The 18,415-nt window shown below is 33.5% G+C and overlaps 1 protein-coding gene across 1 annotated transcript; it reads left to right on the plus strand.

Moving 5' to 3' along the window:
• The first annotated feature begins 11,973 nt into the window (after nt 1–11,973).
• On the plus strand, nt 11,974–13,665 carry LOC149545955 (uncharacterized). The gene has a single exon (XM_089790899.1). It carries the CDS (start codon nt 12,147–12,149, stop codon nt 13,302–13,304), a length of 1,158 nt encoding a protein of 385 aa, XP_089647025.1. The 5' UTR covers nt 11,974–12,146; the 3' UTR covers nt 13,305–13,665.
• The last annotated feature ends 4,750 nt before the right edge of the window (nt 13,666–18,415 follow it).

Raw genomic sequence — 18,415 nt, forward strand, 5'->3', positions numbered from 1 at the left:
CTTATCCTCTACCTAGTTCACAAAATTCAAGGCAAGGAACTTGTTGGCTCAGATTTGGAAAATCTTTGACTTTTCCAATAATGCAGTAGCTTAACACTATTGAAATTATGGTGCTCAACACATACTATGTTACTCAGCACCAACAATGTTTTACTGATGCTCGACACCTATTGTGGATTCACTCAACATCCATTAAGTTTTTCTAATGCTCGACACCTATCACTTTGCTTGGCGTCTAAATACACTTAGCTCTTTCTATATCACTTGACACACACTAAATTTTTCATTTACTTGGCATTAACCAAAAATCTACTCAACTTGAACTAGCTTGCTCAATGCTCACTAATGAACTTAGTTAAGCTTTGCAGACAACCTTGTTGCAACTTATTCTTCTAGTGTTTCTAATTGTGTCCAACCTCTATATCTTCAAGTATATTATCAATACGTCATTTTACCATTGTCTTAACTAATCCTTGCACTTTATTAAAAAATCATAACTCAACCTTTCCCTTAGGTACTCTTGTTACATCTTGTTGACTAAATCCTCTTCATCAATCAACTAAGTGATAGTACTTGGATCTTATGAAAAATTGTCATTCCAAAAAATAGTAGGTTTGACATCAGTGATAAAACAATGATTGAAAACATTCTTTAACAAAAATCTCCCTCTTTGATAACACTCTTTTTCAATTAGATTTCCAACAATCTCCCTCTTTGGTATTGATGGCAAACCAAACTAATCAACCAAATTATCAAAATGCTAACTAGGTTAAAACAATAAATCAAATTCCAAAAAGAAAACTTTATTCAAAACTATTCATTTTATTAGCAACGCAAGTTAGCTTATGACTCTTTTTGAATTCTTTTGATGATAAATTGTCTTCCCCCTTTTTTTGTTCTGTTATTCCTCTAATTGATTCTTTTCTACACTATTTTCTTCCTCTAAGTTGTTATTTCCCTTTTTTTCCTTTTATATATTTGAACATTCTTTTTCTTTCCCTTTTCTGTGGCTTACCATTGTTCACTTTTTTCTTATGTTGCTTCTGATTCCCTCTTACATTATTTCTCCCTTTTACATGTGTGTATGCCAATTTAATTCTCCCTCTGCACAATATCTCTTCCTTTGTATGGTCTTTGTCTACTTGATTCTAAAAATTTGATCATTTCTCCCTTTGTATGCATCGATCAATTTCTACTATTCTGGTATCAACTACTTCTCCCTCTGTTCATTTGATCCTGTAGATTTGATTAGTTTCTGCTATTTCTCCCTCTTTGAAAACAATGCCAAAGATATATTATTTTGGCATCTTAACATGAAAGTATATCATTTGCAGGTACTCCAATTTCCCCCTCTGTCACCTTGCTTGTGACTGATTTGAAACTTCAGCACTTTGATTACTTTAGGCATAATCCTAAAGTAAAATCCTCTGCATCAATTTGTAATATGCCAATAATTAACTCATTTGATGTAGGGCAGTCTTGCTTTTTCTTCAAACAACCTTGGGTAGGGGTATCGCCCCTAATTTACCTCTAAGATGTCAGCAATCTATTCCTTTAAACTGACATATTTCATCCTTACTTGTTTATCTTCCACCAATTCTCTTACATAGTGATACTTAATTGCAATATGATTTTTTTTGGCATGCATCATAGGATTCTTTGATATGTTGATGGCACTTGTGTTATCACAATAGAGTATCATAGTTTTAATTACCTCTTCTTTCATACTGTGCAACAGATGTTTGATCCAAACAATATTGGTATAATTGATAGCAGTAGCAACATATTCAACTTTTTCTATGGATTGTGAGGTGCAACTTTGCTTTTTGCTAGTCCAAGTAATCAATCTTTTACCTAAGAAAAGTGCTCTTCCACTAGTGCTCTTTTTGTCATCAATATTACCTCCGCAGTCTGCATTAGTGTAGGCTTTCAACTAAAACTTTTCAGTCCTCTTGTAGTATAAGCCAAATTCACCTATTCCTTTTAGATACCACAATATTCTCTTTACTGCCATCAAATGATTTTCCCTTGGGTTAGCAAAAATTTTTACCACTATTCCAACAGCTAATGCAATGTCTAGTCTACTATGCACAACATACTGCAACTTTCCAATCATTGATCTATACATTGTCTGATTTACTTCAGCTGACTCATCATTCTTGGATAACTTATGTCCTATTACCATTGGTGTACTGACTAGTTTTGAATCTTCTAATCCAAATGTCTTGAGTATCTCTTTGATATATTTTGATTGGGTCACAAATATGTCATGCTTCAGTTGATGTACTTGCAATCCAACAAAGAATTTGATTTCTCCAAACATTGACATCTCAAACTCGTGTTTCATTTGGTTAGAAAAATCTTTGCATAGGACATCTTTTCCTCCAAATATTATATCATCAACAAAGATTTCAGATATCAAAATGTATTTACCTTTTTTTGCCTTGATATACAGTTTGTTGTTGTCATTTTTTCTCTCAAATCCTATCTTCACAAGGTATTTGTGTTCTCTCATACCACACTCTAGGTGCTTGCTTCAAACCATAGAGTGCTTTATGCAATTTGCAAACCATATCGTTGTTGTTGTCATCAACAAATCCCTCTAGTTATTGTATGTAGACTTCCTCTTCCAGTATTCTATTTAGAAAAGCAGACTTTACATCCATCTGATAGACTTTGAAACCTTTGTAAGCAACATATGCAAACCGTGTTCTCACTCCTTCCATTCTTGCAATAGGGGAAAATTTTTCCCCATAGTCTAGTTGTGCATAACCTTTGCAGACTAGTCTGGCCTTATTTCTTGTTATCTCACTATTCTCATCAAGTTTGTTCCTAAAGACCCATTTGGTGCCAATTACATTTTTATTAGCTAGTCTTCGAACTAGAGTCTAGGTTTTCTTGTTCTCAATTTGATCTATTTCTTCTTCCATAGCTTTATGCCAATTGTCATTTTGGAGTGCATCTTTCACTATTTTGGGCTCAGTCTTGCTTAGTAGACATGATTCATTCCTTAGTTTGTTCCTTGTCATTGGTCTAGCTTCCTTGTCACCAATGATTTTTTCTATAGGGTGATGTCTTTTTACATACTTGAATAGTCTTGGTTTTGTTCTTCTATCCACGTTTGGTCCTTCAGCTTCAGAGTCACTTTGCACATCACTATCTAGTATTTCATTATCTCTTCCATGTATACTAATTTCAAAGTCAGAATGTGCATTGTCTTCATTCTGCAACTCGGCTTTTGAATGTAGCTCTGCATTCACTAGTTGTGACTCAACTGATACTAAAATTTGTTGTTGATTCTCAACTTGGTTGGCAGCTTCATCTTCAGTAGGAATTCCTTCATAGAAGTATACAAAAGATCTATAATCTTCTAGTTTCTTGGATTCATCAACTTGGACTTCTACATGCTCATCAAAATTTACATTTGCACTTTCCACATTCTTGTTAGTGTTAGTATTCAAACATTTATATGCTTTGCTTCTAGTGGAGTATCCAAGGAATATCCCTTCATCACTCTTTAAATCAAACTTTCCATTTCTAGTATCTTTAAGAATATAGCATTTGCAACCAAACACTTTGAAATATTTTACATTGGGTGAGTGACCAAACCATAGTTTAAAAGGTGTTGCATTTGTACCTTTCTTGACTTGTACTTGATTCAAGGTGCACACAACAGTACTTACAACTTCTCTCTAGTGCTTCAAAGCAACATTTTTCTCCATCATCAAGATTTTGGCATAGTCTATTACTGATCTATTCCTTCTTTCTGTAATCCCATTCTATGGGGGAGTTCTTGTTGCTGACGTTTGTCTCTTGATTTTTTTATCATTACAAAATATCTCAAATTCTTTTGATGTAAACTCTCCTCCTTTGTTTGATCTTAAGCACTCCAAACTCTTTTTTGTTTCCTTCTCAACCCTAGCCAAATACCACTTAAACATTTGAAATGCATTAGATTTTTTCTTTAAGAACATGGCAGTCATCATCTTAGAGTAGTCATCCACAAATAGCATTATGTATCTGTCTCCTTGGTAGCTTTGTATTTTTATTGGGCCACATAAGTCTGTATGGACTAGTTCTAGTACTTCTTTAGAAGTGAAGGTTTTGCTTTTGAAACTTGACTTGGTCATCTTTCCTAGTTGACATTGTTTGCACATTGTGTTTTCAGGCTTCTTCAGCTTAGGCAAGCCTTTGACTTTCATCTTTTTGCTAATGCTAATCAGATTATCAAAGTTAACACGACATAATCTTTTATGCCATAGCCACACATCATCCATTTTTACAATAAGACAGGTTGCATCTTCCATATCTAGGTAAAACAAATTACTCCTAGTTTGTTCACCTTTTCCTATCAGATTTCCATTAGTATCATAGATTTTGGCAGTTTTGTTTCCAAATTCTACTTTATAACCTACATTGCCTAACTATGATACACTTAGCAAATTGTAGTTCAATTGTTCAACATAGTATGCATTATCACATGAAATTTTCTCTGTAAGTTTGATAGAACCTTTTCCTTTGATTTGACATGGAGCATCATTTCCAAATCTAACACTATTTCCATCATATTGGGTAAAGGTAATAAACTTTCTTTTGTCTCCAGTCTTGTGATGTGAGCATCCACTATCTATGATCCATTTGTCATTCTTGTTTACATAGGTTACTAGTGCTTTTGCCTCCTATTCATTTGATTCATCCTTCATGGCTACATAGACTACTTCATCATCATTTTCATCAGAGTCCTCTTCTTCAACAATGTAGCACTTTTTGCCTTTCTCTTTGTAATCTCTGCTATCATCTTCTCTTATGTTCTTGTTCTTATTGCCTTCTCTCTATAGTTCTTCTTCTATGTGCATCTTGTAGCAATATGTCCTACTTCATTGCAATTAAAACAAATGATAGGAAGCTTACCTTTGAATTTACCTTTGCCTCTATGAAATCTTCTAGCTAGTAATGCTTCCAATTGTTCTACGTCTTCTTCCTCTGTGTTGTTGTCACTGTATGCATGCTTTACATTTTTCTTCTTCTTCTTTGATTTCACCTCTTCAATGTCTTTCAATGATAGCTTGGCCTTGAAAGCAGATTCAAGGTTCCCAAGTCTGTAGTTATCATAATTGGACAACTCAAATGCAGTGCAGTAAGTCTCCCTACTATTCCTTCAAAGGTTAGCTAATTTCCTGGTACACACCTTAACTCTTGGATGACTGAAACTCTTATAGCATAAATGGAGAGCAAGGTTCTTAAGTATTTTCTATTGACAATGTTATCTTCCAAATGACCACCCATACTTCTTATTGCACTTACCACTTCTTTCATTCTTGAGGCATATTGAACACCATTCTTACCTTCCTCCATTTTCATGTCATCAAACTTTCCTCTGAAGCTTTCTCTTTTGCTCTTTGAACATTTTTATCTCCTCCATGGATATCAGTCAAGGCTCTCCATATCTTGAATGCAAAGTCACATCTTTTAATGTCATCAAATTTAGCATAATTGAGGGCAGATGCAATCTCCAACATTGCCGGATTGTGCTCCTTCTTTTTCTTCATATCTTCTACAGTAGGTACAACTGGATCAACATATTCTACATCAATTGAGGTTTGTGCATGATCACTTATTGATCCAAGGTGTAGCTTCATCAACCTTTGCCATGCAGTGAAGTTGTCTTTGTTAAGCTCAGGAACTTCTCTCTTGGACATCTTGATCTTTCTACTTCTAGTAATTTCAAACTAAATCAACAGATGGCTTTGATACCAATTGTTAGAAATGCTTTAGGATAATTGAGAGGGGGGGTGAATCAGTTATTCAAGGTCCAAATGTCATAATAACACTTTTTTTATCAAGTGAAGTGAGCCTATAAAATTGTTCATGCATCCAAGCTTAAACTTTCCTAATTAGCAAGTTACTATAAATCAACATGGAAGCATAACACATGAAAGACCAACACATAACATAGTGATTTACGTGGAAACCCAATTTGGGAAAAACCACCAATAACATGCTACTCAATTCTCACTCTTCTGAAGTGATGCCTTGTGAAAGGTCTGCCCTGTTAAAGGCTACAACAGACTATTAAATGTGACTTGGTTAAAAGATTTAACCACCATGTTAGAAGTGGGCCTAATTAGAGGACTTTACAACATTCACTTGGAATGCCACCCTATTAAAGGATTTATAAATGGTTGTTAAACCAACCTAAGTCCATAGGATTTTACCCTAGCTTGCAAAATTGTTAGAGAGTAACAACAAGGTCTTTTTGACCTGATACAACACATAACTTAACTTGCAGATTTTAGATCTCTATTCAACTCTTCACAATTTGCCTAGCTTTCAATCTTTGTAGCTCTGAAAGCTTGTTCTCCTTTCAAGCTTCGTCTCCTTGAGTCTTCATGCTCAATGTACCAGTGCAATCTCCTCTATGACCACTTATCAAAGTAGAGTCTTTGTGCTCTGTTCTTTCTTCACCCTCTCCTTGACATCCTTCAACAACTTCACATTGTAGCACCCCAATGACTCTTACTTCATGGCCTGTGACTCCTTAAATAGAAGTCTAGAATTTCTTTTCTCGCTCGATTCTTCCCTCCTTTAATTTCAATTCGAATGGATCAAGTAGGATTCATTAATCTAACCCATATCTTGTTCCTTCTAGAAACATCATGAATGATCCTCTTGAATTTTCCTAAAAATGGTTTATCTAAATTCTGAGCCACTAGATCATCATTCTTATCCTCCACCTCATTCACAAAATTCTAGGTAACAAACTTGTCAGCTCAGATATAGTGAATCTTTGACTTTTCCAATAATGCAACAACTCGACACTATTGAAATTTTGGTGCTCAACACATATTGTGTTACTTAGCACCAACTATGTTTTATTGATGCTCGACACCTACTGTAGATTCATTTGGCATCCACTAAGTTTTTCTAATTCTCGACACTTGTTACTTTTCTTGGCACCTGAACAGACTCGACTCCTTCTATATCAGTCAACACACACTAGATTTTTTATTTGCTCGATATTAATTGAAAATCTACTCGGCTCAAACTAGCTTGCTTGGCACTCACTAATGAACTTATTTAAGCTTTGCAAACAACCTTGTTGCAACTTATTCTTCTAGTGTTTCTAAGTGTGGCCAACCTCTATATCTTCAAGTATATTATCAATATATCATTTTACCGTTGTCTTAATTGATCCTTGAACTTTATTACAAAATCATAACTCAACCTTTCCCTTAGGTACTTTTGTTACATCTTTTTGATTAAATCCTCTTCATCAATCAACTAAGTGATAGTACTTAGATCTTATAAGCAATTGTCATTCCAACAAATAGTAGGTTTGACATCAATGACAAAACAATGATTGAAAACATTCTTTAACAACAATCTCCCTCTTTGATAGCACTCTTTTTCAATTAGATTTCCAACAAAAAATACAACACAACTTACCAATATGGATATTGACAATGACTATGAAGAAATACTAAATTGTTTTAAGTGTCACACAATTTGTAGAGAGGGTGTATGTCTACGTAAATAAAAGGAACGATGGTTTGCAGGTAACTATTATAGTTATTAATATTTGTATACTGCAACATATTATTTATTTAATGAAATAATTAATCATTCACCTTCTTATAATGTTTTCAAATATCATGCTCCTTGGCCATTGAATCTTACTAGATCTAAATTATATGAAGACATACAACTAGGTCAAAAAAATTGAGCCAACAAGAAATGATGATAGAGTGAACTCACATAATCATCACATATTGCAATTATGGAGAGCAAATATAGATTGGTAACCTGTTTTGTTGAAACATGTAGTAATAAAATACATAACAAAGTGTACATCAAAAGCTGAGTAGTTCTTTGAAACATACCACCAGATGCTGATGCGTCTTTCAAACATGGAAAACCCTGATGATTTAGGTGAACATGCATATAGAAGACTTATAACAGAAACTATGATAGAAAGGGACATTGGAGCTCAAGAAACATGCCACATGTCATTAGACCTTCCGCTCATGGAGAGTAGTAGAAGATTTGTCAATCTAAATGCCTCACATGAAGTGCTCAAATCTATAAATTCAAATAATGAGGAGAACAATGATGAGAAAAAAAAAAATCTTTCATTGATGGATATAAAAAAAGGCCTCTTTGTATGGAAGGCATTAAACTAATTGATGCAACCAAGTCATGGATATACAATTCTAAAAGAAAAAGATAAAAGAAATGGGAGTCAAGGAAAAATCAACTATAGTTAGAGTTTTTCCAAGATTTACATCCATTCCTCCACGTGCTTCACAAAAATGGGTAGAATTTTGTTTTACAGAGTTATTACTATACAAACCATTTTGTGACATAGAAAGGGATAATGGTGTGGATACTAACTCCATAATAGAAAAGTGGGACTCATTCAGTTATAATGTTTGGCATGTACAAAGAGAAATAATTATAGAGGAAAATGAAAATGATAATGGTTTAGATATTGAAGAAGATGAAGCTATTGCAAGTAATAGTATAGAGAATGAATGGGAAATAATATCTAGACTTCATAATGGTCAAAATATGCAAGTATCATAAATAGATATGTTAGGGAGAAGAGACATTGATAACAATACAAATTGGGCTACTGAATATCAAGGTGAGGAGTTTACAATGGGATCAATCAATTTCATTAAAAATATGAAGGAACATGGATGTCTCATATATGATGATATTCCTCAATGCATCAATTATACAATCCTTAGCAATAAACAACAAAAGGAAATGAACATAGTTATGCCACACTACCATACCAGTGAAGATAGAGGCACATTGTTCTTGATAATTCAAGGAACAACATGAACAAGAAAGTTATATTTGATTGGTGCCATTCGTAAAGCCCTTCAAAATGCATGTTGGTGGGTCCTTCTCCCATTCTTTTACTAGTACCAACAGGAGTTGCAACATTTAATATTGGAGATTTTACTATTCATTCAAAAACTAAGAATACCAGTAAGAGATTTTTCATAGCTAGAAGGATCACATCTTACAAGTTTCCAAGAGGAAATGAAACATCTCAAATGCATATTGATTTATGAAATGAGCTTTATTAGTCATAATATGTTGGAAAACATAGATTCACCATTAAGGAAAGAATTTCCACAAAGTTCAAACAAAATCTTTGCAGGTATATTTGCACTTCTATTAGCGCATGCTATCATATTATGTCATATTTAATACAATATATAAATATTAAACATATTATAAATTTTGAACAACTTATTAATTTTTTTATTTTAAATTTGTTTAGGTATATCTATGATTTTTGTTGGAGACTTGGATCAATTGTCTCCAGTGAATGACAGACCTACATATGATAGAAAAAGGCGAGCAAAATTATTGTGGGAGCAATTGAAAACAATAGTAACTTTAGATAAGATTTTTAGACAAGAGAGGGAAAACATTGAACAAAAAAGATTTCGTCAACTTCTAACAAATCTTAGAGATGTTGACCCACAAATTGAAGACTAGAAATTACTTATGATGAGAACTCATATCAATTTAAATGCTACAACAAATGATGAGTTTCAAAATTGTGTCCATTTGTTCTCCACAAATGACAATGTTTATAACCATAACAAGATAATGTTACATTCATTGAAGCATCCTGTTGCACGAAGTGTTGCAGCAAAAGTAGGGAGTTTGAATGCAGTAGAAGATTGTTTAAATGGAGAGATTGACATTGAATTATTAATCAACAACAATTCAAGAGTGATGTTGACTTCAAATCTTTGGGTAGAGGCAAGTCTTGTAAATGGAGAATTGGGGTATATTAGAAAGATTATCTACAAGCTAGAAAGTAAACTGCTTGAGCCACCAACATATGTTTTGGTTGAATTTGATAATTACTTTGGATTACTTTTTCAAGATCATCAACCAAATATAGTCCCAACAATACCAATACAAAGGGGTAGAACACTTCAATTACCTTTAAGATTGGCATGGGCATTGATCATTCATAAATCACAAGGACTAACTCTCTCAAAAGCTACAACTGATAGAGGTCTAAGAGAGAGAATAAGTTTGACATTTGTGGTAATATCCCATGTGAAGTTTTTACAAAGTCTTAGAATAACACCACCATTCACATATGACCGTTATGAGAAAATGAAAAATAGTATACAACTTTCCAAAAGAAAGACTGAAGAAAATAAACCCAAATGTTTAGAAGAATATTAAGATATTCATTTTATTTTTAAAATTGCTTCAATTACAATATATTGGTCCATTATATAAGTTCAAAATATAATGACTTTAAAATGGTTGCATCCATATAAGCTTGCATGTATATATAAGTTCATAAAATTGAAAAAACCACAATTTTTTTTTTTCCTATTGATGTTCAAATTTATTATCTTAAATTATATATACTAACATTGATTTGATTTTGTTTGATTCTTAGGTAACACTTTTCTCTATGAATCTACCAGACAATGAATCTGAAATTGTTGATGCAAGTCCAAACATCTCAGCCAACTCTACTCTATCTGGTGAAACACCTATAATTGATAAGTACACAACATCAATTTTACAACACGTTGCTCTAAAATTCTTCAAGATATTGAAAATACTGCATTATCCATTTATTACATTGAAGGGCTCAAAATAATGAGGGTGAAAGATGTTGCACCCAAGGTTAACGAAACATATACAAAGGTGGTTGCCTTCACAAGTTTTATGGAAGAAGTATATCATAATCACTTGCATAATAAAGGTCATAATACCATTCTAATCAATGAAAAATATGTAATGTATTTGCACCATTACAATGAAGTGCTCTTTATGTAGTTTCCACTTTGTTATCACAAAACTTTTAAACAAGAGTTATTTGAACCATTTATAAACTCTTCAATTGTGATATAAACTTCAAAGTTTGACCTATGATTTGTTATGCTCTATAATTTATATGCTAATGGTTGTAGAACTTTTTTGACTATTTTGAATCAAACAATTAGTTTGCCTTAAACTCCAAGCTTTTTGTAATGGTTTAGATTGATGATTGTGACTTGAAATAGCACCAAACTTCTAAATAACTATTATTTGAACCATTTATAAACTCCTAAATTGTATCAATACACTACATGGTTTGACCTATGAAATTTGTTATGGTTTATAATTGATATGGTAATGGTTGTACGACTATTGCAATTTTTTTAATCAAACAATTCATATGGTTAATTATGAACTATTACATATGTCATTTTAATTAATTTTGCTTCAACTCCAATCCTTGTGTAATGGTTTAGATTGATGAATGTGATTTGTGTAAATGGTTTAATAGTATATTCTTAAAAATGATCAAGAATTATAGATTTAGTTTAGATTTGCAAAAATCTTTCAATTTGACTTATATACGTCGTCCAATATATACTCTATTATAAAATATATAAATAATTTATAACAAACATGTAAATGAAAATTTGAATTATACTATTGTAAAATATTATAATTTTACTTACCATTCAAAGTTAAACTCAATTATACCTAAATATGCATTTTGTTAGTATAATCACCATATAATATGTTTCCAATTAATAAAAAAATTAAAATATTGTTGAAATACATTTATTTCTATTAATATGTATTTCTTTTTACCAATGTCTAAAAAATAATGAAAAATAAATTGTTTAAATACATTTATTTTTGCTAATATGTATTTCTACTTAATAATGAGCAAAATATTGTCAAAAATCTTATATATAGAAATTATAGTTATCATTGTGTGTGGTTGCTACTAGCTTATATATTTATTGAGATAATATCTATATTAAATACCCCAATAAAAAAATATAAGAGGCCCCTCATTAAAAATATTTTTATAGTTTTATATTACACAAAGAATTATCATCTCTTAAGTAATTTTTTCAAAAGAGTCAACTATTATATTACAAATAAAAATAAAAATGCTACACTTAAATCACAGCTGGAAGGATCGCGATTTTTGTAAACCCTAATTCTGGACGAAGAACCCTCGGTTATTCTCTTTCATTCATTTACCTGTTCGCACCCCTGTTTCCTCTGCTCAAATCTGGCTGCTGCAATTCACAGCGATATTCGTCCAATATCCCTCTGCAATTTACTATCATACGACGTCATTCGTGATGTTTTGGAGGAGCATTCGTATAGTGGGTTTGGAGAAATCCCCGTCACGTCTCCCTCGAACTATCAAATTGCTTTCTCCATCATTTCCTTTCCCACCATTCTCACATCTTTCTTCATCCTCATCTCGTTTCCCAGACCCCCTTAATATCATTTCAGATCTCTTAACAAAAGAATGCGGGTTTTCCTCTTCTCAAGTATCAGCTGTCATGAGAAGACAACCACAGCTGTTGAGGACCAAATCTGACCACACCGCTAAAGAAGCAATTCAGCTCCTGAAAGATTCTGGATTCACTGAAAGCAAGCTTAGGAGTTTCATTCATTCATGCCCATCTATTCTTCAACTCAAAGCGGATAGTCAGTTAAAGCCCAAGATGGAGCTCCTCAAAAAAATGGGCTTCGCTAATCAGGACATAGTGCACATTGTATCTCGTGCGTCCAGATTTCTTTCGTTGAGCATAGACTATTGTCTGGCCCCTAGAATCCTCTATCTTGAAACCCTATTTGGCTCAAAGGACCTTCTGTGCAAGGCTCTCAAAACGACGCCTCAGCTTTTGACAAGCGATTTCGAGAAGCATGTGAAACCTAGAGTGGAGTACTTGAAGAATAGTATGGGCATCTTGGAAGGGTCAACAGCATTGGCAAAAGGCGTCAACGCAATTATAGGCCTTAAGTTTCAAACCATAGAAGCCAAAACTAAGTATATGGCGAGTCTTGGTCTGACAGTGGAAGAAATCGCTCAGATTCTCAAGGTGTATCCTCTAGCACTTCGTACATCAACTAAAAAATTGAAGGAATGCATTGAATTTTTGGTACAAACCGCTGGTCTTCAGCCTGGGATTGTTGCTTTGAAACCAGTGATTTTGGCTTTTAGCGTAGAGAAAAGACTCAAACCTCGCTATGAACTCTTCAAATCTCTGAGTACAAGTCCCCCCGTCAGGAGTCTACCTAGTCTGGTTAGTTTTTTCTTTCTAACAGAGCAAAGCTTACTTAAATATGTTGATCACGAGGGTACCAACTCAACTCTAACAATTATACAATCTCCTAAAGCAAAAAGTAGTGATAGGAGTTTCAAATTACAGTTGTTGGTGGAAAAAGGCAACAACAATATAATTGCATCTTCTATTAATGGAGGAAAAGGGAGAAAGTGCAACACATGAAATCAGCTGGGCAGCACTGAAGAAGGTAAATTAAAACAATTTGTTGGAGGGAGCAGCCAGGCAGGACGCTGTGGAAATGTTCTTCGAGTTTAATGTAGGATGGAAGGAATACAAGCCATACTCAAAGAGAAAACAAGAGACTGCATCGGAAGAGGAAATAACAGCAGGAAGACTATACACGATTTGAAAGCATGGGACTTTGCATTGAAAACAGGGAGTTTCATATGTATTTATTCGGTCGAAGGGCCTGTAAAACAGATACGCGATTCTATACAAAGCTGCTGAATTCATGCTCACTGTGAGTACATGTAAATAACTTCCCTCGAGTATAAAAGTTCGCTAGAATCCTTTTTAATTTAAATTCCCTTGCTCCTATGTGTTAAAGTTCTACTTACACAATGGTTCATTTTAGGATTATTCTGCTCCACAACAAATCAAACTGAATAGGAAATAAATCCACTTAACTTCATCCACAGTTTAGATTTCAATTCATAGGTAAGATATCCATTTACAGAGTAAGTTGACCATTCATTTCTTCTGCATTTCTTGAACTTTAAGATCAAGCATGATACTTGCACCAGTTTATTTTCCCAAAGTCCAATTCCAAATGTAATAGGCAAGTACACTTATGATTATTTTTTGATAGTATACTTAAAATTGTGGTCTTTAATTTAATTTAGTTTATCATGGATTTCTATTTCAATCTTAATTTCTTCTTTTGACGTGTGTATATCTTATCTCTGCTTGCAACTATCAGTTTAAATTCTGGTCTGCAATATTCTTCTTGTTTCTGCAAACCTTTCAACAACGCCTTAGTTAGCATCGGTCTATCTCTTACTCTAGCAATGATTAATATTGCTGTTTAAAGCTACTTCTGAGATGCATCAATTTGATATTATTGCTTAATTCCTTTATTAATTGCTTTAGGGAATTGGTTGTTATTGCTACTGTAATATGCAATATTTAAGGTTTGCTGCATTAGAGATGCCAGTAATTAATGTTGTTCTTGTAGTTAGAGGCTTTAGACTAATTACTGCATGCAAACATAAGTCCTTTCTAGGTTGGAATTTGAGACTCCTGTATTTGAGACATTTCACTGGGAACTCAAGACATTTGTGATATATTTGTTGAACTGGAAGGGTATTGCAAATAATATGGAGGCACTGGTTCTATTTTAAAAACCTCTGTGTAGAAATAGTGTGTCCTATTTATAATGTGCCGAAGAAATGTGAATAAAGCACAGTTGTTTTTAGATAAACTCATTCCAAAGAATATGGAATTGACTTTTTAGAGGATATGGTTTGATTGGAAATATTCACTATAATTTATTAAGTTGGATGGTTATGGTTAGGCATGACAAAAATATCTACACTAGTTCTCTTATTTAAGAATTTTATGTGGAACAATTTTTCCTATCCACAGTTGAGTAAAGATGAATAAAGATGAATAGAAAACAGTTGTTTGTGGATAATTGCACCGAAAGCAAGGTAGATTTGTCATCTCAGAATATTGAATTATTATGCAGTAATATAGAAGGACAATATTGGTCAGTTTTTTATGTAAATGCCATAAAATTACACTTAAAGGCTGATTATGAGCTTTGCAAATTATGCTTTATAGGATATTTCACAAATTGAAAAATTGTGTAGAAGTTGATTCCACCAATAGTGAGAAGCAATTGACGAGGAAATTGTATGCCATGTACTTGGACAACAGGTGGGGTCACTCGTTCCTAGGTTGTCATATACATTTATGATGCTTTCATTAGGATTTGAATACTTATATAAATAGATTCATCTGCAATCCTACAAAAATCTACATCTTGACAATGTATTATGTAGCACGATTCAAGAGGTTGAGACTAATTTCTCAATGTATTAGAAGATGAATTTAGAAAGGTTTTCTTGGAATATGAGCTTTAGAAGATGAATTTAGAAAGGTTTTCTTGGAATATGAGCTTTGGAAGCTTCAAACTGCCTTATAAAATAAAGAAATTAAATATCAGGGCTGCCTAGAGTTCCATAGAAATGGTTAGAATATTGGTTACAGATACATGTATACATAGACAGGTCAAATATTCAAAATATATAAAACCAAATTATCAAAGTATGTTTACGTTAGATTATTGTGCATCCAAAGGTTTCAAATATAAATTATTTTGGTTTTTAACAAATAGGAAAGAGTTACTAGCATCTGCACATTTAAACAGTAAATTTTTTTAGAGTATTTTTATTGATTTGAGAACCAAAATCTTTTATGTGAATCTGGCAGAATGAGTCATTATATGAGAAGAGCGTTAAGTAATCATTTCAAAATACTGACCGAAATCTGGTCATTTTCAAAGTGAGAAAGGAACTCAAAAAAATTTCTTAAGAGGGGTAAACGCTTTTGATCTGGAGCTATGAACCAGTGAGGCCACAAACAAGGGACCTTATCTCATTAGATTTGAACCTTGATGGCAAGGATAATAACTCAACAACTTAACCATCACAACATGCCATTATTGGCAAGAAAGGAACCCAAAAAATCATCACAGCTTTAACATTCAAATAGCCTGATCAAGATTTGGACTATTAAATACTGATAATTTGTTTTGGCACATCTCTGCTATTAGGATGGATCCTTAGAATCATTACCCTGCAATCTCAGTTGCTAATTTATTATATTCGTGAAAAAATCTTATAAGATTTGCTTTAATGATGTATCAATCTTGTTTCTAAATTAAAAAGAAATACTACCGATCTTGCTCCTTAAAACCAACAGCTAAACATCTGTGCATCTGAACAAGGCAGTGGGAGAACAGAACTATAAGCAAGATCCCTAAATTAACACAATCTTGAACAAGACTAATAGTAGCAAGAGCAGAGACAAAGCAGAAGACAAAGGATCGAAGGGGGTTTGTTAGGCCTTAGGCCTCTGCTTAGCATTTTCAGCCATTCCTCATGAAGGAAATTCAGGAGCTCGTTGTTATCTCCTTCATTCTTTATTACTACACTAAACAGATGGTAGTGGTGGCAATATGCATAATCTTGCAGCTGAACTTGGCAATATTTTGCATTGTTCTTCAGTCTCAGAGGTTTTGTTCTGCATTTCCTCAAACTTGATGTTAATGTGCTGACGATCCCGTTCAAAACCCAGTGCTCTCGTCGAATAAAAGCTAAAACTGTTGTTCAGGTAGTCCATCCTTTCTGAGAGCACCTATAGTTTGAGCAGCCACTGAGAGAGGAGCATGCATCATCTTTCACATTCTTCGTCTCAGAGCTTTCCCAAAGCTCATCTCTCCATCTTACCCCCTTCGACTTAGCTTTCACAGCAGCATTGACAACATCTTAGTATTCATTTGATTACTCTTACTTTTTCTTAGGGGAATTTTCCATTTCAAGAATTAATAACACTAAGAAATTACACAATCACATGCACTACTTGGAAGTACACAAGTTTTTACTATATACTCAATAAAAGATAGGAAATGTAGGGAACATGTTTTTATTGCTTAGTGTATTTTGGTGCTTGCCATAAGGTAGGTTAGTTCATTGGTTGTCTGATAAAAAATTCAACATATTAATTTCTCCAATATGCTTTGAGAAGCATGAGTATAGCAGTAGTAGTGGTGATAAGACAACATATCAGCATACATGTTAAGGCCAGATGCATTCCTTACGCTATATCCTGATTGCAAAGGCTAAATTTTTTATTCCTTTTCTTATTTTGTCTGAAGCTTATTCGGACCTACTATTCTTGAAGTTTTATTGAAGAAGTATTGTTTTGATGCTTGGCATAGGGTATGGTCATTTATCTGAAGCTTGCGTATAGCAATAGAGGTGGTGATGGGACAACACATGAGCATCCATGTTATGCAGGGACTTGCGTTGATAATTAGAACAACTCCAGATGCATGCCATAGGCCATATCTTCACTGCATAGGCTAAATTTTTTTGTTCCTTTTCTTAGTCTATGGGAAGCTTATCTGGACCTACTATTATTGAAGTATTATCTGGCACAACCATCATCTTCTCCTTTTTATATCTGTTTAATTTTCCTCTCAAGCTAGTATCTCTGGGTTTTCCTCTTGCTCCCCTCCCCACAAAAGTTTGGGGCTTAATTTGATCTGGTTATGGGGACAAACCAACTATGACTATCTCTTTCCCCTTTGTGCTCAAGTTTGTAAATGAATCTCTCACAGGTACATCTCCTATCACTCTTCCAAAACCATCTTCCAAAGTAATACTATCATCCTCGTCGTCATCAACAAAGCCCTGATTATGATCTGCTCAAAATTCATCCAGGTGGTTCTTCGGATGAGTTCATGCACAATCAATCTCCCCTGACCCATCCATCCATGCAAGGATGGCAACACTATGATTTTGTTAATGACAACCATCAATTATTATCCATTAGTCACCTTTAAGCCTTGTTTCAAGTAGATTTTCTACGACTGGAGCAACCTTTATCAGTAAGGATCGACATTCTGTGGGAGTTTCTTCTACTATAGGAGACTTTGGGAACTTTAGAAGCCAAATGTATGGTTTACTACAGGGGCCTGAAATAAGTAATTCTCTCAGAGTTTGAATCCAAAAGATGTGTGGTTACCATTAACCTTATAGAGTTTGAAACAATGAGATCTTTCAAATCATCCATGTTTATCTCACATCATATGATGTAGTTCCACAAGTATACTCTATGTATTGTTATTGTTTTGGATTATATGATGTAGTTCCACAAGTATACTCTATGTATTGTTATTGTTTTGGATTTACTTGCAACTATCTGACTTATAGTGGACAAATTAACCTATCTCAGTGAGTTGCAAGGATAGGATTGACCCATAAGAAAATGGTCAGGTTCCACAGTTTGAATCGATAAGATTGTACAAACCATCTATGTTCTTGCAATGAAAAATGATTGTAGTTCCACAAGTATACAAATGACATAAATTTGAAATCATCAATACTTTTAAAGAATTTATTATTATTATTATTGTGATCAAGTATATTTTATTATTTTAGATCTGCAACTAAAAAAAATTGTAAAATGCCCAAGAAGGTTTACAGATCTTAGTCTTGTGGATTGCTTTGACTTTTTCATATATTAGATTAGTATAATGAAGTTCT

Source organism: Cupressus sempervirens, chromosome 7, assembly GCF_028749045.1.
Source record: "Cupressus sempervirens isolate cs-2001-9-10 chromosome 7, ASM2874904v1, whole genome shotgun sequence".
In the NCBI taxonomy this organism is placed as follows: Eukaryota; Viridiplantae; Streptophyta; class Pinopsida; order Cupressales; family Cupressaceae; genus Cupressus; species Cupressus sempervirens.

Excerpts from the sequence above, each read along its gene's own strand:
- LOC149545955 (XM_089790899.1), top strand. The coding sequence starts at position 12,147 with ATGTTTTGGAGGAGCATTCGTATAGTGGGTTTGGAGAAATCCCCGTCA.